This window comes from Saccopteryx bilineata, chromosome 1, assembly GCF_036850765.1.
Source record: "Saccopteryx bilineata isolate mSacBil1 chromosome 1, mSacBil1_pri_phased_curated, whole genome shotgun sequence".
Taxonomy (NCBI): domain Eukaryota; kingdom Metazoa; phylum Chordata; class Mammalia; order Chiroptera; family Emballonuridae; genus Saccopteryx; species Saccopteryx bilineata.
Window position 1 is genome coordinate 167,874,802 of NC_089490.1, and position 26,933 is coordinate 167,901,734.

The following is a 26,933-nucleotide window of genomic DNA, read 5'->3' on the forward strand; positions in this document are numbered from 1 at the left end:
TCATTTAAGATGTCAGAGCGTGTAAAAAAGAACCACCATCCCTTCTTTTCCCATCCTTTTATCTGAGGCATTTGTTTTGGCACAATTCAGTTTCCCCCAGAGATAGTGAGATTGCCAAAGTTTTCATAAAAGAGTCAGTTTGGCTATCATGTACCCATGGAAACATAATTCAAACCATCCACGAGCCTTGAACTTTATCCACACCCTTCATGTAGTCCTGTTTATTGAAATATTATTCTTCCTCCTTTGAAAGTGAACACCAAAAACAATTCTGAACTCTCAGGCAATCTGTCCTGTATATTATTTATATATTCTAGCTGTGGGTCCTGGAAAATGACAGTCCTTTCCAAGAATCTGAGTAGTTATGCCAAAGAGCATGGGTGAGCACAAGCTTAGTAATGAAAGCCTGCCTTTACTTGTTAGGTTTTATTGATACTGCATGCTGGTACTTGGTGTGCGATGCGTGAAAAAGGATTGCTCTGCTTGTTACTGCACAGGTGTAGAATTGCTCAGATAGGCACAAAGATCCACCCAGGGGAAGTCCAGAGTCACTTAGAGCCGCTCCAATCATTGGATTATTTACTCTGACTGAAGTTGGAAAGATAAACTGCTGTCTAAGTGGAGAGTATTTTTATTCTTCTGCCTCTTGTCCTTCCAATGAGGCTTTTCCTCGTTCGAAGCAGAATTTTGCCAGTTGAGACCCGGTAAATACACAACCTGTCTCTCAGAGACGGTGACTATTTCTTTGATGCCAGGCCATCAGATTGAAGTTTCTAGGGGGGAGCATGGCATCTGGGGATTAGTGACACCTGGCTTAGCCTTTAAGGTAAGAAGAGGAGGCAGACTCCAGTGGCAACCTACCGAAATTCAGCTACTGAAATAGAGGACAGACTGTCTTACGACGCAGTCTCAGATAAAGGAAAGCCAACTCTAGGAATAAAACTCAGGGCTTTTTTTTCTGAATAATGCTCTTTCTTTCACTCTGTGAACTACTTCAGGGCCCAGACCATGCCCAGTGCAAAAACAGACTGTGTCACAAAAATTCATTTGTAAAGTATCTTCTCACGTCTTGTCAATGTATTATACATTTAAATCTCCATCATTGTTAGCTACTTTTGCTTTTTTCATAGCAGTGCTGCCAGTAACTGCCCCCCTTTCTGCGCCCCCCAGATGTTTTGAGAAGAGCAGGTGTGATAATATATCTCAAAAGGTCTGGCACTGCTATGTCTTATGCATGGTGGTTTGGAGCTCAGATTAGACTGTGACTCAGAGTATGAATGTAGTCATGATCAAATCAGAGAATCACACCACCATGTGTAATGAGGGAAATGAGCTCAGAATTGAATTCTGAGTCTCCAGAGAAATGTCTCCATCTGCCACAGGCTTCCGCAGAAGCCGGAACCCCCCCCCCCCAAAAGAAAAAACTCCTTGGTTGGCTTTGATAATGGAAATGAAAAGGCCCAAGGAACTTACTGCAGCAGAAACTAAACAGACTGGACCTGGGTGTAGGTTGGGATCTAGAGTAGATTCTCTGGGGTGAGAGGTTCAGCTGTGGAATTAAGAAGTGGGGTCATTTGAACGGAGCTGAGTATTAGAGATAGTTGAAGGTAGAATTGAGTGGGAGGACTGAGAAGTGAGAAATGCTACTGCAATAGTTGGTCCTCCCTTCTTGTCTTCAGTTGTCCTTTCTCTTCTCCCTCAGCTTCCCATAATTGCGTACCACGGTCTCTACCTGTGTTAGACTAGGGGTAAAAATGGGGGGTAGCGGCCTCGTGATTTGCAAAGAAACGACCTCTTATTTATTTATTATCTGTGTGTGTGTGACAGAGATAGCTCCTTAGTTGTTCATTGATTGCTTTCTCACATGTGCCTTGACCAGGGAGCTACAGCAGACTGAGTGACCCCTTGCTCGAGCCAGTGACCTTGGGCTTCAAACCAGTGACCTTTGGGCTCAAGCCAGCGACCATGGGGTCATGTCTATAATCCCACGCTCAAGCAAGCAACCCCGCGCTCAAGCTTGTGAGCCTGTGCTCAAGCCTGGTGAGCCTGGGTGAGCCTGCGCTCAAGCCAATGACCTTGAAGTTTTGAACCTGGGTCCTCTGCATCTCAATCTGATGCTCTACCCACTGCACCATCACCTGGTCAGGCAAATGACCTCTTGTTAAAGTACAAAACTCTTCAAGAGAAAATTGGTTGGAGAGATTGAATAGGAGCAGGAATGATGGTATAAATGACCTTGGATTTTGTCCCTTGGAGTCTTTTAAATTTTAAGATACTTTTCTCTTACTTTGTTCACATTCATTCTTCCCTTCTGGAGTCTCTTGTCAGACCCCTCTCAGGTCATAGAGGTTATCGACCTTATTCTTTTTAGACAGGACTTTCCTAGGCTTGAGCAAGTTAGAAATAATGAGGGGTGAGAGTTTCTTGGTGGAAACCCAGAGAATTCATCCAAGACACCATGTCTGGATATATATAAAAGAGTATATTTGTCAAGAACTGAATGCAGCTAAAAAAGTAGCTTGCTTCTTTCTTTATTCAAAAATACCAGTCTCCTACAAAACAGAATGGAAGATTTTAACAGCCTCATTAACTTGGAGCTGACTCAGGCAAGTTTAGCAGTCATTTGGGCAAGGATGACATGATTCTTAGCAAGCAAAAAGTTTGAATGAAGTAAGTGCTAACCATCGGATTTTGGATGTTTTTCAAATATTATGTATGGTGTATTGTAGGCTTATGAGCAACTATAAATTTTCCTGAAGTTTATCATTTTACTGTGATTCCTAGTCATTTATTTAAAATGTCACTTGCCCCGGTTTAAAAAAAAAATAGTAGTAACTTGCTCCTCTGCTGTCGATGTAATATAAAAATCCAGCATTTCTTCTGTGGCTATGGCATAAGGTAGGCATGGCTCCTGGTCCAGAACTCCTAGTCTGTAGTCACTGCCAGAGAGAAGGGCTATGGGTCTCACTCTTTAGATCTCTGCTCAAATGTCACATCTCCTGACAGACTTCCCCTCACCACCTTATTTTAAGGAGTTCTTCCTCTTCCATTTGCTGTAGTTCACACACAGGTGGTGTGGTCCTGGAAAACTCCTTGGACTCTTAACCCAGATGGCCGAGATTCAAGTCTTGGCTCTGCCTCTCATTGTCTGAGTGACTTTGGGCCTTGTCTCCTCATTTGTAAAACAATAGAAGGCCTTCCTAGGGTGAGTTCATCCCAGTGATTCTTAGATATAGTGTAAGGTACCTGGAAAGAGCTGTGTAAGTGATAACTGTAATTACCATCAGTGTTATTACTGTGCTTGCAGAGCACTTTTTACTCTCTGTAACTATTTTATTTGTTAATATGGTGACTGTCTCCCAACAGTCCATTGCCTCCATTAGAACATGCACCTCCGAAAGCCAGCCTCTTGTCTTTCTGGCTTACCTTGGGCTCCTGCCCCTAGGAAGCACTCAATAAATATTGACTGACTGAATGAATGAGCAGCCTAAGAACCTTTAGAACGTAAACCAAAAACAAGTTGCTTTTTAGATGTAGCCAACTTTTACATTGTTTTCCTCCCATCATTCACTACCTAAGCACGTATTTTATCACTGGTTTATCTTCACACTATCAGGAAATTACAGTGTGTAAAGCCAGAGGTCCTTATCTAACCTTAGTAAGATCTTTTTTTTTTTTTTTTTTTTGTATTTTTCTGAAGCTAGAAATGGGGAGAGACAGACAGACTCCCGCACGCACCCGACTGGGATCCACCCGGCACGCCCACCAGGGGGCGATGCTCTGCCCCTCCGAGGCATCGCTCTGCCGCGACCAGAGCCACTCTAGCACCTGGGGCAGAGGCCAAGGAGCCATCCCCAGCACCCGGGCCATCTTTGCTCCAGTGGAGCCTTGGCTGTGGGAGGGGAAGAGAGAGACAGAGAGGAAGGAGAGAGGGAGGGGTGGAGAAGCAGATGGGCGCTTCTCCTATGTGCCCTGGCCGGGAATCGAACCCGGGACTTCTGCACGCCAGGCCGACGCTCTACCACTGAGCCAACCGGCCAGGGCCAGTAAGGTCTTTTAAAAATGAAATTCGGTATTTGGTTATACCAAGTTTAGAATTTTTTCAGACTTAAGATAATGGTGGATTATTTTGGATACTCTGCAGATTAGGTCATGGAGCATCCATCTTTTATCTCTAATAGGGAGGAGACTCCCTGATGCTTTCTTAGATGAATTTTCACCTGCTTGAGATTATTCCTTTGGTTAGGGTGGCCTTATTGTCAAGGAGTCTCATTTTAAAAAAAGTAACTTGATTGAGTTATACATCACATACAATAAACTGCACTTATTTCAAGTGTACAATTTGATGAGGTATTGTATGTCATTTTCAATGATAGAACCAACCCTTAGGCAAATCTTGGGAGACCTTTATAGCACTAGGGAATAGAATAGTGTTAGTCTCAATGGAAAATCACATGTGTGGGTCTCAAGCGGTCTTAAGGGTGGGATTGTACCTTCCTCTTCTAAGGAGTTAGGAAATCACCGTCTGTGTTCCAAGGAATAAGAAATGTCTGTGTTCCAAGGAATAAGAAACCAAGGTTTAGGTGTGTGGTTTGAAGTTGCCAAGGTGACCCTTGGAGGAGCTAAGAATAGCAATGTTAACTTTTTTCTTAACTTTCAGCCTTTGCTCTAGAAAATAAGGAGAGCAGAAGACCAAAACAATAGTCTTTTGATTTAATCATTGGAGTTGATTGAACAATATAAAAAGATATTCTGTCATTTGTATTTTGAATAATGTATTCTTTTCCTTTAAAATAAAAAAGTGAAATGTTTAATGGGTTGAAATTATATTTATTTAAATAAAATTGGGGGAAGTTGGAAAAACAGAATTGCTGTATTACTTAGCATCCAGACCCCCCCTTCATTTCTGAAGTAAATTAATTTTTATAAAAGCAATTTAGAGAAATGGTTTAAAGTTGGGAAGGCAGAATTACTATGTTGCTCACCACACTGACTGCCTCCTTCAGTTCTGAAGTAAATGAGTGTTTGTGAAGGAAAGTTAGAGAAATTGTTAAGAAACCAGCAAGGGAGAACCATTCTTTTGCCTAGCATCATACATTCATCTTTAATTCTGATTCACTGGATACTTGGGAGCAGCAATTTCTTTAGTACTGGAGGCTGTGTCCCATGGTACAGGTTTATCCTATCTTCTGAATGTTACCAGCTTGATACAAGTCATTGTCGCCTCTCATTCTGCCGCACTGCTACGAGGAAATCTGAACACTGGCTTCTGAATTCCTAATGGCAAAGGCAGGTCACCTCTGGACTCCAAGAACAACTGCTCAATATATACAGCTAGAGGCGACTGGGCTAGACTCAGAAAAGGCGTCCTTTAATTACATAAGAAACTTTATTTAGGGCAGTTTATGCTCCATCTGTTATTCAGCAGCCTCTTACCAATTTAAGAGTTTCCTTTTGTTCTCCATTAGGAAAACTTCAGGGAGCTGAGATTCTAAAGATCAGTTAATGTTTATTGAGTTCTCCGTGCATGAATGGACTGTTTCCGGTACTCTGGGTAATTTTACAGAACATAAAAACGCAGGTCTCTTGTAGAGCCTTAATCAGAGGCTGAGGATAATGACCAAATGGTGTCTAATGTCCACAATGCCTCCCCAAGGAGTCCTCAAATTCTTTAGTCTGGCCATATTCCCCTACACATACCCAGAGCCCTGGCTAAGTTGGTCTACTGATCATTCCTGGAATATATATACCATGGAATAGTTGCCTTTACTGCTCATCGGGGATATTTCTCTGTACTTATATCTGTGGAAAGCTCAACCATTTCTTCAAATGAACACTCTTATTCCTAATTGTCTTATGAAGAAATAATATAGAACGTAACACAATACAACAGAACAGCCCTCTCTTTGCTTCAGACTTCTACAGAATGCTGTTTATATCATTCCTGTACACTTGGCACATGCCAAGAGGATAGTTCTGTGTGTAGATGATTTGATGTTTTCCTGCATTCCTTAAGCGCCAATTCTTACATAAAAATATTTTAAATTATTTATTTCTAGAATATAATCACATTCCAGAAATGTTGGAAAGGAAATAAATAACCCTTCATCCTAGCACATATAATTTTGCTAGATACCCTTTCACCCTTTTTCCTTGTGCTTTAATGATACTACATGCATGATTTTGCCTTTATATACATTTTTTTAGTACGGCTAACCATCAATTTTATGATTGCGTAATAAACTTTCTAGTAGCCAAACCGTTAATTTAGTTAATTATTTTTTCCATTGTTTAAACAAGGTATGTGTCTTGTTTGGGAGCACATGGCTAGTCATTGGGGAGTGAATCATGGTCTCTATCCATGGCTGCCTAGACTCCTGCACTAGCCTCAGAGCACATGCATTCCTAATGTTGGTACAGAGTTACAATTTTTATAAAGCTTCCTTTAAGAAGTGTATCTCATTTTGCCTGTCCAGGTGGTGGTGCAGTGGATAGAGCATCAGCTTGGGACACTGAGGACCCAGGTTCAAAACCCCAAGGTCACCAGCTTGAGCCGCGGGGTCACCGGTTTGAGTGTGGAATGATAGACATGACTCTATGGTTGCTGGCTTGAGCCCAAAGGTCGCTGGCTTGAAGCTCAAGGTTGCTGGCTTGAGTCTAAGGTCGCTGGCTTGAGCAAGGGGTCACTTGGTCTCCTGTAGCCCCCTAGTCAAGGCACATATGAGAAATCAATCAATGAACAACTAAGGTGCCGCAGTGAAGAATTGATTATTCTTATCTCTCTCCCTTCCTGTTTGCCTGTCTCTTTCTCTAAAAAAAAAAAAAGAAGTGTATCGTGTTTTGATTTTTCATCAAGAATAATGACAAATTTTCAAGTTCTAACACTTAAAAGGTTAATTTTGGTTTGTGTCTACCCAGAGATGCCAAAAAAGGGGTTAATTTTTACAATGACTCATTACTCAACAATTTCAAATATGAGGTTGCCTTTTTTAAAGTGAAAATTACAAATTAATTAAAAACCTTACTATTTTAAAGTCTTTTAAATTTTATTATTTAAAAATGTTATTATATTGCTATATACATGCTCAGTTTTGCTAGTAACTAGGGTTTTAAGAAGCAAAGGAGTTCACTTTAATTAAGTGTTAAATCAAGTCTGTATTCTATGAAGAAGACTAGATGAATGTTCTGTACTATTCTGTCCACTTATGTGCATGTGTAGCATATAATAACTTGAACAGATGAAGTTTCTTGATTATTAAACTAATGAGGAACAAGTTTCTTTGTAACGGTATAGAACAGTGTTTCCCAACCTTTTTTGTGCCATGCCCCACCTTAACCTTTCTAAAATTTTTATGTCCCCCCCTATGTAACATACATAATTTTTAACATTAAAAAATTGATTTGTTCACTTAATAAACATAAATGATAGGTTCTAGGAAGAAATCACTATGAAATTGTTAACAAAACACAGTAAGTAAAATTTCAAAACATATAATGAAAATCAGAAATTTAAATTCCAAATGATTTTAATACAGATTTTTCTATATTAATTTATTATTTTAATTTAGTGTGATCCTTGCGCTTGATGCTTGCTGCACAGAGATTTTATATTAGGTTCCAATTTGGTTAGCTTTAGTCTCAAGTCTCCACGTTGTGTTATATCCAGCCGATTTCTTTTTTTTTTTTTTTACCAGTAAATCATTTACAGCACTAAATCCACATTCAGCTAAAAACGAAGATGGAAACGGTAGCAATAGTTTTCTTGCACATTTGGTTGAATTTGGGTATTTGATTTCTGTTTCCTCACAAAGCCATGCCATCGCTCCTTTGATATTAAATAAAGCTTTAACAAATTGCAAAATGAGTCCATCATTTTGCAATTCTGCGAGTTCTTCTCGATACTGCATATTTGATATATCAGACAAATCCACTAACATTGGCTGCATCATCCATGTTGGGAAATCAATTTGTTTTAAATCAGAAAATCTTTCTTTTAAATCAGCTGATAGAATATTCAAATGATTGACAATAACAAGTAAAGCGGTATCAGTTACTTCACATTTTGGGGGCCAAATGAAACTGTTTAAAGTTTTTGTTGTTCACATGTTTCTGACATAACTCAATATTGGTAATGAAACCAAATATCTTTGCTTTTGCATCGACAAGAGTTTTATTTGTTTCTTGAAGTTGCTTATTTAATATATTTAGTTTTTCAAAGATATCGGCTAAATAACTCACAAATGCTTCACCATCTATTGTTAACAGATACTTGATTTCAGGTTTGTCGCTTAAAAAATCACTTAGAGTATCAAACAGTTCCATAAATCTTTTCAAACAGTTTCCTTTAGGTAGCCATCTTACTTCAGTATGAAGTAAAAGTCTCACATGGTCTTCATTTTGTTCTTCACAAAATAGCTTGAAAAGACGCTCACATTTGGCACTAGCTTTAATAGCATTAACACACTTTATTACTGTATGTAATACTTCATTCAGAACAGGCGAGATGTTTTTAGCTACCAATTTTTCCCTATGAATAACACAATGCACAAGAATCATTTCTGGATTCGCATCTTTCATCAATTTTAAGCAGCCATTTTTCTTGCCCATCATATTGGGAGTACCATCTGCAGCACAAGATGTTATATTTTTCATTGGTATATCATTGACATCTAAGTAGTTTTTTAGCTTATTATATATATCTTTGGAGGTAGTGGTGCTTTCTAACCTTTTACAGAACAACATTTCTTCAGCAAAATGTCCTTTATCAATATATCTTACGTAAGTTATCAATATTGCCTCACTGTCTCTCAAAGTTGATTCATCCATTTGCAAGGAGAATTTTCTTGTTTTCAGCTTTTCAATAAGTTGTTTTTCAATATCCTCACTCATTTCGTCTATTCTTCTGCTGACAGAATTGTTACTGAGTGGCATAGCTCAGGGGTCCCCAAACTTTTTACACAGGGGGGCCAGTTCACTGTCCCTCAGACTGTTGGAGGGCCGGACTATAAAAAATTATGAACAAATCCCTATGCACACTGCACATATCTTATTTTAAATTTAAAAAATAAAACGGGGACAAATACAATATTTAAAATAAAGAACAAGTAAATTTAAATCAACAAACTGACCAGTATTTCAGTGGGAACTATAGGCCTGCTTTTGGCTAATGAGATGGTCACTGTCCGGTTCCATATTTGTCACTGCTAGTCGTAACAAGTGATATGACGTGCTTCCGGAGCCGTGACGCGTGCGTCCTGTGTCACCAGAAGTAGTACTGTACGTGAGCGACTCAGCGCTTTGCGGTGCCGCCACATACAGTACTCCAGGAGCACAGGATGCAGATGCTCCTCTCACTGACCACCAATGAAAGAGGTGCTCCTTCTGGAAGTGCAGCGGGGGCCGGATAAATGGCCTCAGGGGGCTGCATGCGGCCAGCGGGCCGTAGTTTGGGGACCCCTGGCATAGCTTTTACATCTTTGTCATCTTTTTCAAGAACCGTTTTAAGAAATGCTGATATTGACGGTTTTATTAAATTCTCTCCTATAGTGTGATTTTCTCCAGTTTTTTAGCGATGAATAAAGAAATTTTATAACTAGCCTCAAGAACACGATTATTAGTTGAAGTATGAGCAGTAAATAGAGACTTTAATGTTCTTTTTTCAAAATTTTTCTTTAAAGTTTTAAAGTAACTCAAATCTGAATTAATATGAGCACTATGTTTCGCCTTCAAATGTGCCTCAAGACAACCTCGTTTCATTGATTCGTTGGTCAAGCATTGCTGGCATAAAAGACAAAAAGGAATCGTGAACAGCGGTTATGAACCCAAATTTTAAATATTCCTCCGAATATTGATGAGTTTTTTTCTTGCTTGCACCACTCATTTTACTATGGGCTATAAGAAATAAAAATAAGATCAATTAAAAACTAATATTAAAATATGTGTTAAAATATATTCAATGTGACATAGAGTAAACGTATACTAAAAATTCATATTTATTTAAATGTATATAACACATTTACTACACTACCACCGCAAATCAAAAGGTATCTATATTTTTTCCACTTGACAAAATTTTCTGGAAAGTTATGCTTCTAAAATTAAAATTGTCGTGCATGCACTATTATAGGCCCAATAATATTTATAAAATATTAGTGCTTTCTAGCCCCGATGCAAGAACTACTTAATAAAGAGTTTAATATTGATAAAAATAAAATCAAATACTTACCAATTATATCTATACTATATATATATGTATATTTATTAAATCAACGAGCTTTTACAACAGTTTTGACTGACACTTATTTCAAATCAACACCAACTGAATGATGTGAAACACTACAGAAGTTGCGATGGGCCAATTAGGTGAGAATAACTGTGTTGTTTAGCGAGTTTTTAAAATGTCCAGGGTTCCCCGCGGCAGACGGCACGCTCCGCGGTGAACCCAGGACAAAGTTTACTTGACGACGCCAATCACCCAGTTGATATTTTGGTCTCATCAAACGAAATTATACTTAATAATTATTTATCGCAATTATTTAAGAATTGCATTTTTTGTTAAATTTGGCACCGATATCTAGCATTGCATTTAAATGGCCCGGGGCGAAAGAGTTAAAGTCGTGTCGAGTCCATTTTCAAATTGCCCCCCTTAACTATCCAATTGCACCCCTGTGGGGCGTGGGCCCCACGTTGGGAAACACCGGTATAGAATGTGTTTCAGGAACAATTTTCCGAAGTGCTTAAAATGACATTGCCTTCTAAATGAAGTTAGTGGCAATGTATCTAATGGGTTTCACATACTGTATAGAGCAAAATTTTGTCTGTATGCTGAGAAGGATAATCTTAAAAGTATGAAGTCAGATTCAGCATTCTTTTTTGGTGCCAGATTTCTTCTTCTTCTTTTTATTCTTATTTTAGAAAGAGACAGAAACATCAATCTGTTTCTGTATGTACCCTGACCAGGAATTGAACCAGCAACCTTTGCATATCAGGATGATGCTCCAACCAACTGAGCCATCCAGCCAGGGCTCCCCTCTCCATTCCCTTTACACACCCCCCCACACACACACTTACTTTAGGTACAAGGGCAGGGGAACTATTCATTCACTGATTTATTAACCAGCTATTATGGGATTTCTGTCAGTGGGTCATTATATATTGACAGTTTTACTTAGAATTTAATGACAATTTTGTATTCTTAACTTTCTGAGATACATGTATATTTCTTCTGTAGTATTCCTACATCTGGTAATGAGGTCCTTGAAAATGAGTTGTGTCAATGGAATGTATCTTTTTGGTTTATAGACATTTCTTATTTATGGTGTGCATTTGGTGAACAAATAGGAAATAGGAAAAAAAAAAGCATACACAAAAGCTATTGTCAGATCCAATAAGCAGTGAAAACGGAACTGAGCCCAATTTTTAAATTATTCATTAGTTGGTCTCCCCAGCAACATAATTAGATTGTAAATCTGTCTGTTGCTTCAGAAGTAACCGATTACTTACATTATTAAGTGTTACTAAGTCTTACTGCCTCTTTAGCCTCAACTTTCAGGGTGGAGCTTTCTTCTTTCTGGACATCTTTTCTGCATAGTCACTGTTCAAAACCTCTCTCATCTTGGAGGATGAAGTGTTTGACTTCCTTTGCTGTTGCCACCTCCTTCCTCCTGGGTCTTTCATTGCCAGGAACTTGGTCACATCAACTATATCTCTAAGCTGTATTCTTTGACTTCACTCCCCTCCAGTTATGGCTCTACCTCTTCCTTCCTTTCCCTGACAAAACTGCATGAGAGTCACTCACAACTACTGAGTGCCTCTGTTTCTGACCCCCTGCACTTAGCCTTCAGATCCCAAGTCCCTGAGATCACCCTCCTGGCTGCCAACTCAATGCCTTTTCTTAGCTCTTGTTTTGTTCTTTATCTTCCAGTGACATCTACCACTTCTCTCTTTTCCCTTTCCCTTTCCCTTTCCCTTTCCCTTTCCCTTTCCCTTTCCCTTTTTCCTTCCTTCCTTCCTTCCTTCCTTCCTTCCTTCCTTCCTTCCTTCCTTCCTCCCTCCCTCCCTCCCTCCCTCCCTCCCTCCCTCCCTCCCTCCCCCCTCCCTCCCTCCTTCTCTCCCTTCTCCCTCCAAAATTAACCATTGTGACCACCACTCTGAATCTCCCTGAAACTCTGCCTTTTTCATTTCTGGGGCACTGGTTGGATGGTTGGTCCGGGAAACTTTGCAAGGCCTTTCCATAGCCTGAGAATTCTAAATGCCTTTTGCTTTCCCTCCTGCTCTTGCTAGATGCTTTACTTTTTCCTCCCGAAGTCAGAGAACACCAACTTCTATGGCCCTACATGGTGTTTATGCTTGGCTTGCAGAGTGGTTTTGTTTTAATTAGTTGTTAAGATAGAAAAATCAGAAGATTTTACATAGGCGTAAATTTCTAGCTTTTCTTAAAAAGCAAGCAAAAATCAGTGGACACTGGTAAGCAGCTGACCCCCTGAGAGGGCAGGACACTCCTTAGTTCACCATAGTGTCCCCTGCTCCCGGTTGGTCTCTTTCTGGCCTTCTTCATTCGTTGACCTCACCTGCTCAAGCTCTGCTGACACGTGAAGTTGCACCTCCTTCCCGTAATGTTAGAAATCCATGGAGCTATTTCCTAGGTTCTCTTTCCTCACTAGTCAGAGGGGCATTTTCTCTGTTTCCCCTTTTTCTCCACCTACTACTACACCTAGCTTTTAACAGCCACTCAACACTTGGGTCGGTGAAAGGCTCCACTAGGTTTGATTCGGGTCCAGTGGACACAGAGGTCTCTGTGTCTGAGTACTTATGTTTTAGGGTTGAGAAAAGTTACTTGTATTTTACATAGGCATACAACTTGACAGATCGTTAAGTCCAACATCATGTCACATTATGAGAAATAGGAGACACACACAAGATAATAGGAGACACACACAAGATAATGTGACTTGCCCAAGGCAACAGAGCAAATTAAGGGCTGGCTGGAGTCCCTCTGTGCCTAGTGAGAATAACCCACATTCACATAGCCCTTTAACCTGTTCTCATTTCTACCTGGTGTATGCAGAGTTGATATTACCTTCCCCATTTCATATGGCTAAGGAAACTGAAGCCATAGAATTTCAGTGATTCACCCAAGAGCAGTCAGCTCAGTGAGGGCAGAGACCTAACTCCAACCTAGACCTTTCAAGTTCAAAGCTTTTCCTGTGTTTTTTTCTGACAGTCTTTATTCAGCTCTCTCAGCTAAAATTCTTTTTAGGCTTTTCATGAAGTGCACCCTGCCTTTGTCCCTTACATTTCAAATTCAGAAACATGAAAAAAGAACATTCTAGTTTATGTTTTAGCAGCTGAGGCCAACAGAAGTGAAGGTAATTAAAATAAACAATGAGCTGAGGTATTGATATTGCATCTTCCTAACCTAGTACAGTGAGGCAGTCACTTTGAAAATCCTTTTTCTCCTCTGATAGGATGCCCTGAGGGTTGTGTTGTAAGTCCATGCTCCTGTCTGTCCTCCTGAGAAAAGGAGTGACACTGTTGTCCTGGCTAGTGAGCTACTTCAGGGCTCAGGAGACTTGAGATATGCGCACTGTGGGAGGTCAGGGGAGGAGTCTCAGGCATCCTTTGTTGACCTAAGGAAGGTCCAAACCGGTAGGAATTTTCATGAGTTATTTGAGCCAAACTGACAACAATTGCCAGGAAGCAAAATTTCAATGCATTGAGAAAATGCTCTGGAGAATAGCAGATTTATAGCTCATTTTATATATTAGACTCAAAGCCGGGACTCAGGAGGGTTCTGTGAAAGCCACTGGTGGTAGATTAGGGAGGTGGGAGAAAGCAGAGCTGGGAAGTCTCTGAGACTGGATAAAGAGTAGAACAGAGAGACATGCACTTGCTCTACGTTGGTGGGTCCGGGATAGTTAGTAATGAAAGTCTGCAGCGCAGAGAGATGGAATGTGGGGAATAAGATAGCGAGGGGCTGGAGTCCTGTGCTCTGCTGAGATTGTACCCTGGGGTGGGGGGTCAGGAAAAGAGGACTACTGTGACATTCCGGGGCTGTGCTATGTCTTAGATGCATAAAGACAGCAGACAGACTCACTTAAGGTAGAGACACTGACCTCCGTTAAGGAAGCTACAGGCTGAGGTTGTGACCACCGCTCATGACCTGCTTTTAGTTAGGAATTTGTAAGTTCAGACCATCCTATGTTGGTAGGACCCAGCATGCCAGCCTGCCTTGAGCTTGTCGGATTCAGTATGTAGCCCCATTTTGGTCCACACGTTCTATGTTGAGGAAGTCGTTGTGCTTACTGAGCCTCTGCATCGGTCCGCCTGGGGTACAGCTCCAGTCCCCTCATGAGCTTCTGAGGTTTGGTCTGCGCTGTCCAATGTCTAGGGCTGCTGCACACTTGAAATGTGGGTAATGCAGATTGAGATGTGACGTAAGTGTGCAGTGCACACTGGATTGCAAACAGTACAAAATACATGTAACTATCTCAATGATTACATGGTGAAGTGATAATATCTCGGGTTAAATAAAGTATCATTAAAATTTGATGGACCTGTTTCTTTTTATCTTTTTTAAAACATGACGTAGAAAATTTAAAATTATCCGCGACGCATATTATGCTTCAACTGGACAGTGCTGGTCTAGGGGCAGCCCTTTCCTCCCTTGGTAGTTTTGAGAGACCAACATTTTTATTCATTCAACAAATGTTTCCAGAGGCCTCAAAGGAGCTGCTCCCTGAGGGAGGCTTTGGATCAACTTAAAAAAAGACTCCTGAGTAATCCCTTCAGTCTCTCTAATTGTTCCCCTTCTGTGGGGGGAGTCCTGTTTTATAAATGCACACTGGGCTTGCTTTTGTATGTAGGCCATCCCCGAACAAAAACCTTGTTACCTAAATTGCAGGGAAGATCGGAAGACCTATGGACATACAAACTCCCCGTTGCCATTATGTAAAAACGTTCGGCAAAGGGTTATAACGTGAGGCAGAGTATTTTCATTTTTCCTAAGAGGAGGTGAATGGCATGAACCTCCACCCCATAGCATCCATTCCACTGGTTTCCTGCCCAGGGTCTGACTCTCTGGGGAGCGCCCACCAGACCTAGCCATGCGGCAAAACGTTGAAGTACTCCACTTCATCTTTTTCTTTTTCTAAATCAAATTGATAGGGGTGATGACATGACATAAAGTTCAGGCGTACACCTGTAGAATACAGCATTTCAGCATAGCTTTGTGAAGGGGGCATTTCAAACCAGCGGGGGAGAGACGGGCAGTCAGATGAAGAGTGAAGAGGCAGCTGCTCAGCCACGTGGGGGAGCAGAGCACTGGCTCCACCTTCACACGGAGCCAAATGGTTCCTGCGGGTCTGTGGTGATCTGTAAAAAGGAAGGAAGGAATGATAAAAATACTAGGAAAAAAGTGATTTTCTTTTTAAAAATAATTATGGAATAAGGTTTTGAAAGCATGATATTAAATTGAGATGCCATAATGGAAAAAGATTGATCAGTTTGGCACATAATATAAATAATGTATGCATAGCAAATATATATCAAGTTAAAAAACAAATTGAAACAATGTTTTTACTTTGATGGGTATAGATATATACACATTTATACACACCATATTAAAGAATTATTTATATGATGCATAAAGAACACTTAAAAATCTGTAAGAAAAATATCAACAACCCAAAAGAAATATGGCTAAAGCGTGAAAATAAGCAAATCCTAGATAAAGAAAACAGATTCTTAATCTTGTTAACAAACAGAGAAATACAGATGAAAGCAGAGTTTTCTCACCTCTCCAACTAATAGAAGTTTTAAAATGATTGCTAACACTTAATGCTGTTAACAATATAGGAGAATGGGCTTTTTCATACATTATTGGAGGTGATGAAAATTGGCCTTTTTTTGGAGTTCAATATGGCAATATCCTTCAAAAGAATGTTCTCAGCTTACACTTTGATTTGACCGTTTCACTTTTAGAATTACCTTGCAGATACGCTGGCGAAGGCGTGCCTAGTTATAGTATATACAGTGACAGGTCTCTGCAGTCAGAGAGCGTGCTCTAAGCCTGAGTCTATGGACCTGAAGAGACGTTCATGAGATACTGTTAGAGGACAAGATGGTAGTATGTGCTGCATGTGTCAAAGTTAATGAAGTAGATGCATACTTAACAACATCTACATAGAAAATATATGGAAGGTATATTTTATAATATATTTTTTAAAGTCTTTTATTTTGCCTTTTATCAAAAAATTGTTAGGTTGAGGGCACTCTAGTAGGTTATAAATTCCTCAAACCTACTATTTGTGTTCTCAAGTGCTCAGAAACTAGAGACTGATTCATCGCTAAAGCTTCATAAAAAATAGTGCGTATTCATGTTAGTGCTCATTAAATACTTTTGTTCTCTTTAAAATAGTAAGTTCTGTCTTTTAAAAAGGCTATATTCTCTTTAGCAAAGGGGACAACCCACATACCAAAAATTAGTTTGATATTTCTTAAGCTACCTTGTTATTGTCATTATTATTTGTTTTTCCTTTTTCATGTTTATTTATACTTTTGATAAACTCAAAGACAAGTTCTTTAAGGTTTACCAAAAAGGGGCATTCAAGCTCTAAGATCAGCAAAGCCTACTAATCCATGCTTTTAGCTCTAGCATGTGAATTTTACCCTGTATCCAACCTACATCTTATTAAATATTCCTTACCAAGTATTTGGAAGAAGGTATTTTAGGATATAAATTTTCTTGCAGGTGATGAGTGCACTCCTAAACTTAAAGGTCATGGCTAGATAAATGTCAGAAGCCTACACTACTGAGCTTAAACATTCATAAATGAACTTTATCAAACTCCCTCCTGTCAGACTCTTGCATTCCTATAGTTACCCAGGTTAAGTTATACTTGCAGCAGAAGTCTCTAAGTTTCTGCCTGACTTACTTCATGCTTCTACCAAATCATCCTAACTTTAGGATTTTCTTTATAGCCTATAAGGTAGCAAATGCTGTTCCTTAATGCTGACCTCTGCTCCTTTAGAAGAACTCTGAAGGAATTTTAAAATATGACAACGTTTTGCTAACACATACTGACATCCACGTGTAAAAATGCAATGTGGCAAAAATATATATAGCAGGCTATTTAGAGGAGTAGAAATAAAAGGGACAAACTGGGAAAATGAACTACCTGTAGACCTGTTTAAAATGAGATCATTATACATGTGGGGAGCTCAAAGAGACAAAATGGTCACTGGCTCTGGCTTCCTTATGTTGTAGATGAGAAAGCTGCCGTCAGGAAGGGTCACGCGGTAAATGGCTATGTGAGTCCTAGAACTGTGGTCATCTGTCTGCAGTTTGCTGGTGGCAACACGCCAAGTATCCACCTGCATATGCGTGCTTCTGCACATAGACTCCATTTTTCTAAACACGCCCAACCCTGTGGTCCAGCAGTTCTGTGTCTGGACATATACGCAATATCCACCAAAAGGCTGGTGCGAGATTATTCATGGCAGCATTGTTGTTAGTAGCCAAAATCTATAGAAAAGAAAGAAGGGAGGGAAAGAGAAAGGGAGGGAGGGAGGGAGGCAAGGAAGGAGGGAGGGAGAAAGGAAGGAAGAGGAGGAAAGGGAAGAGGAAGAAGAGAGAAGAAGAAAAGAGGAGAGGGGAGGGAAGGGAAGACCTAGATAGAAATCAACAATAGAATGGATAAATAAATTGTGGTATATCCACACAATGAAATATTCCACAACAATTATAAAGAATGACTGATTCATGGAGCAATATAGATAAATCTGGGGAAAAAAGTATATTGTTGAGTGAAAGAAGCCCAACATAGGAAATTATGAGTGCATGTGGCTAGTTATATGTCTGTGTTTATAAACTCCTTCAGGGCAAGCATCATGTCTCTGCATCTGTAGATCTTCAGCACCTAGCACATTATCTGGCACATAACAGGTGCTCAATGTCTATTTATTGTGATGGAAAGTATTTGATATAGAAAAAGACACAACGGAAGTATTTTTCTATTGAGAAAAAAAAACCCAGCAGGAAATATAGGGAATAATAATTAATTCTTAGATATTTTTATGAGAACACAGCATATAGGAACCTAAAATAGTTATACAATACTAACTATTAACTGACTCGTGGCTGGGTATGACCGTAACTAGACCAGTAATATTTCAGATGGTTTCGGTACAGATGCTGCTAATGGAGACTATGGTTTGGCTCCAGAATTAAGTCAACTGTGATACTAAGCAGATGTAATAGTTTTCTCTATTCATATTTTTTGGCCTCAATGGGGAGGAAGGCTTCTCGGTGCCTTCCTCTATCTCTTACTCAGTGCAACAGGATGCTGCCGAGTTTATTGGTCCAATTTTAGCACACTGATTAGGTCATGCTTTTGAGGATTTGTGCCTTGGGGACTCAATGAGCTTCTATTGGAAGAAGGCTTTCTCTGAGTCCTTGTCCTCTGGCCTTGCTGGGTGCACTGCCCTTCATCTCACTGGGGTGACAGTTTGGGATGAGGGAAGAGGACTAACTCTTCTGTCTCCTTGGATTTCAGATTTCTTATACCCAGCTTGTGTGAGAAGGAGGATTGAGATTTGGACGTTTCTCACCATAAAAAATAAAGCATTACGTTGCTTTCTTGAGGCATTTGATTCTCTTGGGGACCACCTAGAGGTGGGAGGGCTAGACCAAGGTGGGATTGGCAAATTCTGGATCTCCTGATCAAATGCCATCATGATGCTATGACAAGACCACCCTTCAGTAGAACCTCATTTCTTCATCCCTGAACACAAAGCACAGAGAGTCATGGTTCTCTTTCTCCGCCGTCGGTGCTTCAGGCATTGATAGGTGTTACTGGGCACTCTTGCCTATTATTCCAAGTCATCACAGGGAAGAAATCCTTTCAGTCTTAAGGAAAGGTGTGTTTGTGTTTGAAAAAGATGTGCTCTCCTAATTATAGATCAGACAGGCCAGATGAATTTGAGTCCTTGGGTGGACCACAGGGACAAATTGTTAATCAATCTGCAGTCATCTATAGAAGCCCTGCTTACTGAACTGCAATTAATACAGCTTTGTGAGCAGCCACTTGGGCCAAAGCAAGTTCACTGTGAAATATTGACCGACAGGATTTCCATTCTTCTAGTAGGACATTCACATCAGCAGGATGAAAAGACACAGTCCTAACCATTTAGGTAGGTGAAAAATAATATTTGATGGTGTTATTTTATCTAAAGGTATATGTGGAGCACTGAGCGTGCGATGTGGAGATGGGAAAATCTCTGTTATTTTTCCTATTACCTAAATTACCTTAAAATTTTTTTATTGATTTGAGAGAATGAAACATTGATTTGTTTTCTGTTTACACATTCATTGTGTGATTCTTGTATGTACCCTGACCTGGGATCAAATCCACAATCTTGGCTTATCAGAAGGACGCTCTAACCAACTGAGCTACCCAGCCAGGCAGCCCAAATTACCTTTAAAAAGTTTTGTTTTATCTCATTGTATATTATGAGAGGTTAATTTATACTCAATATTTTTCCATTATTGTAATATCTAGGTAAGTTACATGCAGCTTATTTGCACTGAAGGTTTCCAGAAATATCTTTTACCTCAGGGAAAAGAAAAGCCTTCTGTTCTTTCTTTTCTTGCTGGTGTTATCAGCTCACTGCACAGCTTTTGGTCCTTGGACCTTTACTGCATTTATACTCAGACAACTTTTCAAATAGAGTGAGTTAGCTTGCCAACAGGACTTGAATCTCACGTCTTACCTTGTCATGATTTAATATTTAAGCACATGTGAAAATAATTGACACAATGGCATGACAAAAATATATTGAGAGTTTCTGCCCACCTTTTTGTGAGGATCCCCCAAATTTATACAGAAGCATAGGAGTTAACACATATGTCTTTATTCCTCATCACCTTGCCCAGAAGCCGCCCCTTCATTGTTCAGCTGTGCTCTGAGCACATACCCAGCCATTGCTGGACCACTGAGTCTTTAGTCAGATAAACGTACCTTTTTAAATTGCTCTTCTCTAAATTTCATCAGTGAACTGAAATAAGTCTTTGTTAATGGCCAGTTTTAAAATAAGATATTCTGAAGATTCATGGAAAAAATGGTTTCTTAACCTTGCATTGGAATTGTTTATTCTCAAATTAGCATCTACCTGTGATGTAGACACTACATACAATGAAATCCCAGTATTGAGAGAAATGTTATCTTACATGGAAACAATATGTATATGCATACTTACATATGCTAACTTTAAGTGGTGATGTTCAATTTTAGATAAAAGCATGTTGAAAATACATCTCAGTGAGTCCTTGGGGAGTGTCTAATTTGCGTTGATTTGCTGGTTTGCAGTTTAACTCGGCCGCTAAGCAGCTGATCGAGTGGGACAAACCTCCCGTGCCCGGAGCTGATGCCCCTGAAGGTCCCTCGGCAGCGGCTCAGGGCAGCGTGGCCCCGAAGCACTCCGACACCAAGAAGAACACCAAAAAACGGCACTCCTTCACCTCCCTCACCATGGCCAGCAAGTCCTCGCAGGCGGCCCAGAACCGGCACTCCATGGAGATCAGCCCTCCGGTCCTCATCAGCTCCAGCAACCCCACCGCCGCCGCGCGGATCAGTGAGCTGTCCGGCCTCTCCTGCAGCGCCCCCTCTCAGGTACGGGTCCGAAGGGCGTGGAAAGAGGCCCCTCACAAAGGGGTCGAGTCAATGGCATGTTTGGTCACCCGCTGAAAAGTGGTGTTTGTTTTTACTTTCAGAAGAGAATTGCTTTCCTGGGGAGCAAAGCCTTTCTCATTCTGCAGGTGGGAAAATGGAGAAGGGCAAAATCACTTGAGTGTAGTAACCCAGAGCTATACAGTCGCTGTCAAAGGCCAGATGAGAAATCACAAGATGATTTAAATGATACCTGTCAGTCTTGCCAAGCAGTCACTCAGTTTTATAGAAAGCTACTTTGGGAGATCTTGCCACTGGAAACTTGGTCTCCATCCAAACTGAAGATGCTGTGGTCAAAACTCAGAGTTTGCAGTTGCCTACATCTGTGCAGCCTACATCTGTGTAGCCTGCCTTGATATTTGGGAGTTCTGGTCAGAGTTAACAGGAAAAGGACACGAAGAAACATTTCATTTAAGTTAGAAATTGGCCTGACATTTTTTTAAAAGCTCATTCATTCATCAAGATCTTGGACTGTCATAAAAAATAGTTATACATTATTTCTGCATGAATAAAAAATGCTCAAGATGATTGGGAACGTTGATTCATTCATTCGGCGAATGCTTACTGGGTGTGTTATTGTAGATTCTTCATGGAACTGGGTACATCAAACAAAATAAGATGTAGGACTTCCCTATTTTAGGCCTTAATTCTGGACTGCAACAGTTGTGGTTATCCAATTAGATGATGGCTGTATTTTTCTCAACCCAAAGGCCAGAGAGCCCAGTCCAAAGTAGCCTGCCACAAGCAGGAGAAACTTCTTTCAAGTCTCATGTTTTATTTTAAAAATTCATGCAGATTTTATATTCTGCACTATAGTATTTATAGCTGTGGTTTAAAAAACAACAACATGAGAATAAATTATTTTCCCTTAAAGGAAAGAAAGAAAAAAGAAGCCAACAAACACAGTCCTTATCCTCAAGAAACCCACACAGGTTTAATAAGTGTCTGTTTGACAACCGAATAAATATTTACAATGGTTTTTGGCATTCCTTGCTAATATTATTAAAAAGTTATTTTCTTTCAGACCCGTTTACTTGACCCTGCTTCTTTAGATTGATACTGTAGGTTGTGAATTAGATGGTTCTAACTCTCTAAACAGGATTGTAGGGTTTTGTTTTGTTTTTAATTAAGTGAGAGGCAGGGAGGCAGACAGACAGACTCTCACATGCATCCTGACTGGGATCCACCCGGCAAGCCCCCTATGGGGTGATGCTCTGCCCATCTGGGGCCACTGCTCCATTGCTTGGGTAACCAAGCTATTATAGTGCCTGAAGTGAGGCCATGTAGCCATCCTCAGTGCTGGGGCCAACCTGCTCAAACCATTTGAACCATGGCTACTGGAGAGAGAGAGAGAGAGAGAGAGAGAGAAGGAAGGAAAGAAGGAAGGAAGGAAGGGAGAGAGAGAGAGAGAGAGAAAGAAAGGGAGAGAGGGGGAGAGAGAGAGAGAGAGAAAGAAAACAAAGAGGGTAAGGAAGGGGTGAAGAAGCTGATGGTTGCTTCTCCTGTGTGCCCTGATTAGGAATCAAATCCTGGACTTCTACAGGCCAAGCTGACGCTCTACCACTGAGCCAACTGGCCAGGGTGAAGGGATTGCGGTTTTTTGGTGTGTTTTAGGTGGTAGAGCCATGAAACTTTTGATTTTATGAGGAAATAGGACACACACACATACACGTTACTAGAATGTGAGAACAACAAGGGCAGAGGTGTTTGTTTTGTTTACTGATCAAACTCAAATGTCAGACATACAAGAAGCACCCAAATATTTATTGAATGAATGAGTCCCTTGAAAAATGGGTAGAGAGGAGAACCATGTTACAGGGGGTCCTCGGGTTATGACACAGCTCCATTCCTGTGACAGTGATATAACCCGTATTTTGATGTAAGTCAAAACACACCCTAGCCTAACACAAATGGAACACTTGAGCTTTTAACAGTCCAAAATGGCGTAGGTAAGTGTACTGGGGGACGCCAGCTCCCTCACTCATACACCGCATCACTGCCTATTCTCCTGCTGCATGCAGCCAAACTAGTTCGCCCACGTAGCCCACAAGTACGATGCTAAGGGTGTAAGCCAAAACACTCACATATGAATTTTTTTAAGTTTTTATAGGAGTGAGTGTTATAAACTCAAAATGTTGTATGTCGAGGCGGTCATAACCCAAGGACCCCCTGTATTTTACATGTAACTATACTATGTGAAAAATAGACTATTGGCAAGAGCACAGAGTACCCAGTGAAGCTGCTCTGGAAAGATACTAAACTGAAGATTTTTGAGTTGTTTCTGGTGGAGGAGGCCATTCACAAATAAAAAACGGAGTCATTTGAGTATGTTTTTTTTATTTTGTGACCAAGCCACATTTGCCCAAGTGATGTTTTCATAAAATAAAAGATATATTTCTGCCGAGACTACAGGCAGCTCACAGTGGGAATTACTTTAAAAGACTAGATGGTAATCTTTTGGCAGTAGAGAAAATTAAAAGAGAAAGGAAGGTAAACCTGGCACTTCTGTCTTCTTTTGTCGAGACCTCGGAGTCAGGTGTGAGCATATCTGCCGCTGCCACACTGGAGCTGGGAATGAGGACTGTAAAAGGAGAGCTATTTTTGTTTGGGTTTGAATCACTTAGGAGACAAGGCTCTATCTGTGTTCCACTGGAAACAGTTTCCCCTTCAACCGTTCCACCTTCCTCCCATATTCTAATGCATTCTGGTTTCAGTGGGAGCAGGTTGTCTCGGGGAGAGGTTATTTCTAGGAGAGGATGAGAGTTGTTTGAAGTGCTGCCTGGTTTCTGCAGCCTAGGTTTACAGAAAACATGACTCGACTGGGGTACTGTGTACATTAGAGGCAAACACGGCCCACAATAAAGTGATGAATGTGTGTAGCATATGTGACCAGCAAACACTCTGATGACCATGAGGATGAGTGGACGTGGAGAACAGGTGTTGGCGAGGCTGTTTAAAATAGGGCTTTCCTGGCCTTGGCTGGTTAGCTCAGTGGTAGATCATTGGCCCGGCCTTTGGATGTTCGGGGTTTGATTTCTGGTCAAGGCATGCAGGAGAAGTGCCATCTGCTTCTCCACACACACACACACACACACACACACACACACCCCGTTCAGGCATGGCTCCATTGGAGTGAGTTGGCCCTGGGTGCTGAGGATGGCTCCATGGCCTCCATCTCAGGTGCTAAGAAGAGCTCGGTTGGTAAGCAACTGAGCAATGACCCAGATGGGCAGAGTACAGTCCCCCTGTGGGCTTGCTGGGTGGATCCCGGTCAGGGTGCATGCCAGAGTCTGTCTCTCTGCCTCTTCTCCTCTCACTGAATATAAAAAAAGAAAAAAGAAAAAGGGCTCTCCTGTTCTTCTGAGCAGGAGAAGACCTCTCAGTGGATGTGACTGAGGCCCATGGCTGAATGTATCTCCTGCTATTGGCCTGATTTCTGTCTTGCTTTTCCTTGATTAGGTTTGGTTGCATCTATTTTAAAAATCCAAACTAAGGGGCTTAAAGGAGTGGGTGTTCATTTTTATCTCACCCAAGTGGAATCTTCATATGGGTGGTTCCGTACTGGTGGTATGGTGCTTTGCAGTTTACATTCCCCCGTATGGTTAGGTCCTCGGCCTCATATTTGAGATGGCAGTCGGAGATCTTTCTGTTCAAGTGTTAGGCAACAGGATGGGGAATGAACCGAAGAAAGGAGCAAAGGGCTTGCTTGCTATTTTATTTGGTGACTATTGAGTGAAGGCTGAACTTTCCAGTATGTAAATTAGAAGATCATTCATAGGCTCTGCTGTCCAAGTGGGTCACCAGAACAGATGCGCACAGATATCTGTGACTGACACCTGTAAAAGCACCTACAAGCAACCGAGACGTTTTGTCTGCGCCTCTGGACACACCCGTGGATTTTTGACCTCTGCCAACTGGAGGAGTGATTCATAATAATGTTTTCGTGGCACTTTAGGGGAAGCCAGAAAATCCACCCCCTCATTCCCATTTGCTTCCGCCCCTTCTTCCCCCCCACCCCCACCCCCACCCCAGACCTTTCTTTTAGGGAGACCTCCCTCATCTGCAGTTCCAGGAGAAAAGGATGAGCATCGCCTGAGGTCAGCGGTCCCTACTGGGGCATTTATTCTGGCCACGCCCACCCTCAGCCGCTTTTCTTCTGCTTTCAGCCCTTCTGTAGCAGCCTCTGTTTTCTCTTGCGCTACCCCTGTGCTGGAAGCAGCTCTGCGCTGGGCCGACGCACGCGGAGTCCGCCATGCTCTCACCACGGCGCTGCTGCTGCTGCTGCTGCGTCTGAATGCCGGAGACCTTAGGGAACCTCCGGCCCGCTCCTCACCGAGGGCCAAAGATGTGGCGTGACTTAGCTGTCCCAGACCCTGCGCTCATTAGCAGCTAATTATCCTCACTCCCCGTTGTCTGGGCCTTGTAGAGAAATGTCAGTTAGTACCGAGATCTTTTTTAGATATTTGTAGGGTCCAGCCAAGGAAGCTGTGTTTTGATGGGATTTCTCCTGCCTCACCGGGTTCCTTGGTAATGGTGCACACTTTGAAGTGGCCTTCCTTGTGTCTAAGAAAAACTCCCTATGTTATGTGATGCCAACTTGCAGATGCCATTGGAGCATGTTTATAAACAGATTTATTGGGTAAAGTAGCTAAGGGCGATTAGGGTTTTTTATTTTTATTTATTTAGCGAGAAAGACAAAGTGACAGAGAGAGAGACAGATAGGGATGGACAGACAGGAAGGGAGAGAAATGAGAAGCATCAGTTCTTTGTTGCAGCACCTTAGTTGTTCATTGATTGCTTTCTCATATGTGCCTTGACGGGGTGGTGGTGGTAGGGTTGCTGCAGCCAAGCTAGTGACCTTGGGCTTCAAGCCAGTGACCTTTGGGCTCAAGCCAGCGACCCCAGGATCAAGCTGGTGAGCCCATGCTCAAGCCAGATGAGCCCGCGCTCAAGCCAGCGACCTTGGGATTTCGAACCTGGGTCCTTTGCATCCCGGGCTGACGCTCTGTCCACTGTGCGACCACCGGGTCAGGTACAATTAGGTTTTATTCCAGGAATGACAAACCATTGTGTTTCCCATTACAAGTTGATTAGAAATAGACTCTGATTCACAGAAGAGACAGGAAAATGAAAGGTTGAGGGAAAACTTATTAGTGGCACCTCTTGAATCTGTTTAGGTTCAATCAGCAGATACAGAGGTGATTTTAAAGAGATGGAGATTCCATGTACAACACAGACTTATTGGTAAAAATAAATCAAACACTGTGAAGTTGACTCTCCTTGGCCCTGGCAGTGGCTAACCCAGTGGGTACTGAATGTCCTCTTTAGGCCTTCTGGGAACTAACGAATCTCTGGGCTTTTCTTTGTCCTGACAGTCTTTTTTCTTAATTTATGGGAGTTGAGGGAATGTTTGGGATTAAGTTCTCATTACAAAAGGCCTACCATTTTTGGTAGAGCATTGTTTCCATGGGGAAGCAAGGTAGCAGCCAACCACGTTTCTTTGCTGAGAAGAGGAAACATGGCTTGTGCAGGAACCCACCCTCCTGGTTCTGTGCATCAGGTGACACTCTGCAGTCGGACCTGACGTGCCCCTAGGCTGAAATGGATCGAGTAACTGAACACAGGCAATGAAATGACCTGAACAACTCGATGTCTTTCTAGTAAATAAATCTTAGGTAGTATCATGGCTAAGACACCTATGAAAACAGCTAACTTGGCCTGACATTGTTCCCTTCAATGCTTTATAAGTAAATGCTTTATAAGGAATTTGGGCAGCTGCATTTTAATTATGTGTCCCCCCTGAAAGGTAGAAATCATGAAAACGATTCTGAAAATAGCAAAACACCTTACACATTTCACACAGATTGAACATATTGATAGACAGGTGGGTGGAGCATTCAGCTATGACTCATTTCAACAGGATCTCCAGGGAAATTGTTAGCAGGCCAGTGGAGTGCCGGCCTGAAGGGCCGGGTTGTCTGAAAAGCCGATGGGTGGACGCAGCATCCCGAGTGAGGCAGCCTGTTGCTGTGGAAGGCGACAGCGGTTCAGTTCTGTGTGGGGAACACCGTAGTGACCGGCGTTTACCACGTGACTTCCACGTATCTTAATGTGGATTAAGTAAGCAGTAAGTTTGGGGTTGAATCAACTGAAACGGCTTCTCTCTTCCAAAAATAATAACTTCAGATTTAAAAAAACATGGTGACT

At 41.4% G+C, this 26,933-nt stretch overlaps 1 protein-coding gene across 1 annotated transcript in view; it reads left to right on the forward strand.

The window, feature by feature from the left end:
• SH3RF1 (SH3 domain containing ring finger 1) overlaps nucleotides 1-26,933 on the forward strand; it is a 182,010-nt gene that overhangs the window by 120,753 nt on the left and 34,324 nt on the right. Inside the window, exon 5 of the mRNA XM_066279393.1 lies at nucleotides 20,367-20,669. Coding sequence (XP_066135490.1) covers nucleotides 20,367-20,669 — 303 coding nt within the window. The remainder of the gene's footprint in view (nucleotides 1-20,366; nucleotides 20,670-26,933) is intronic.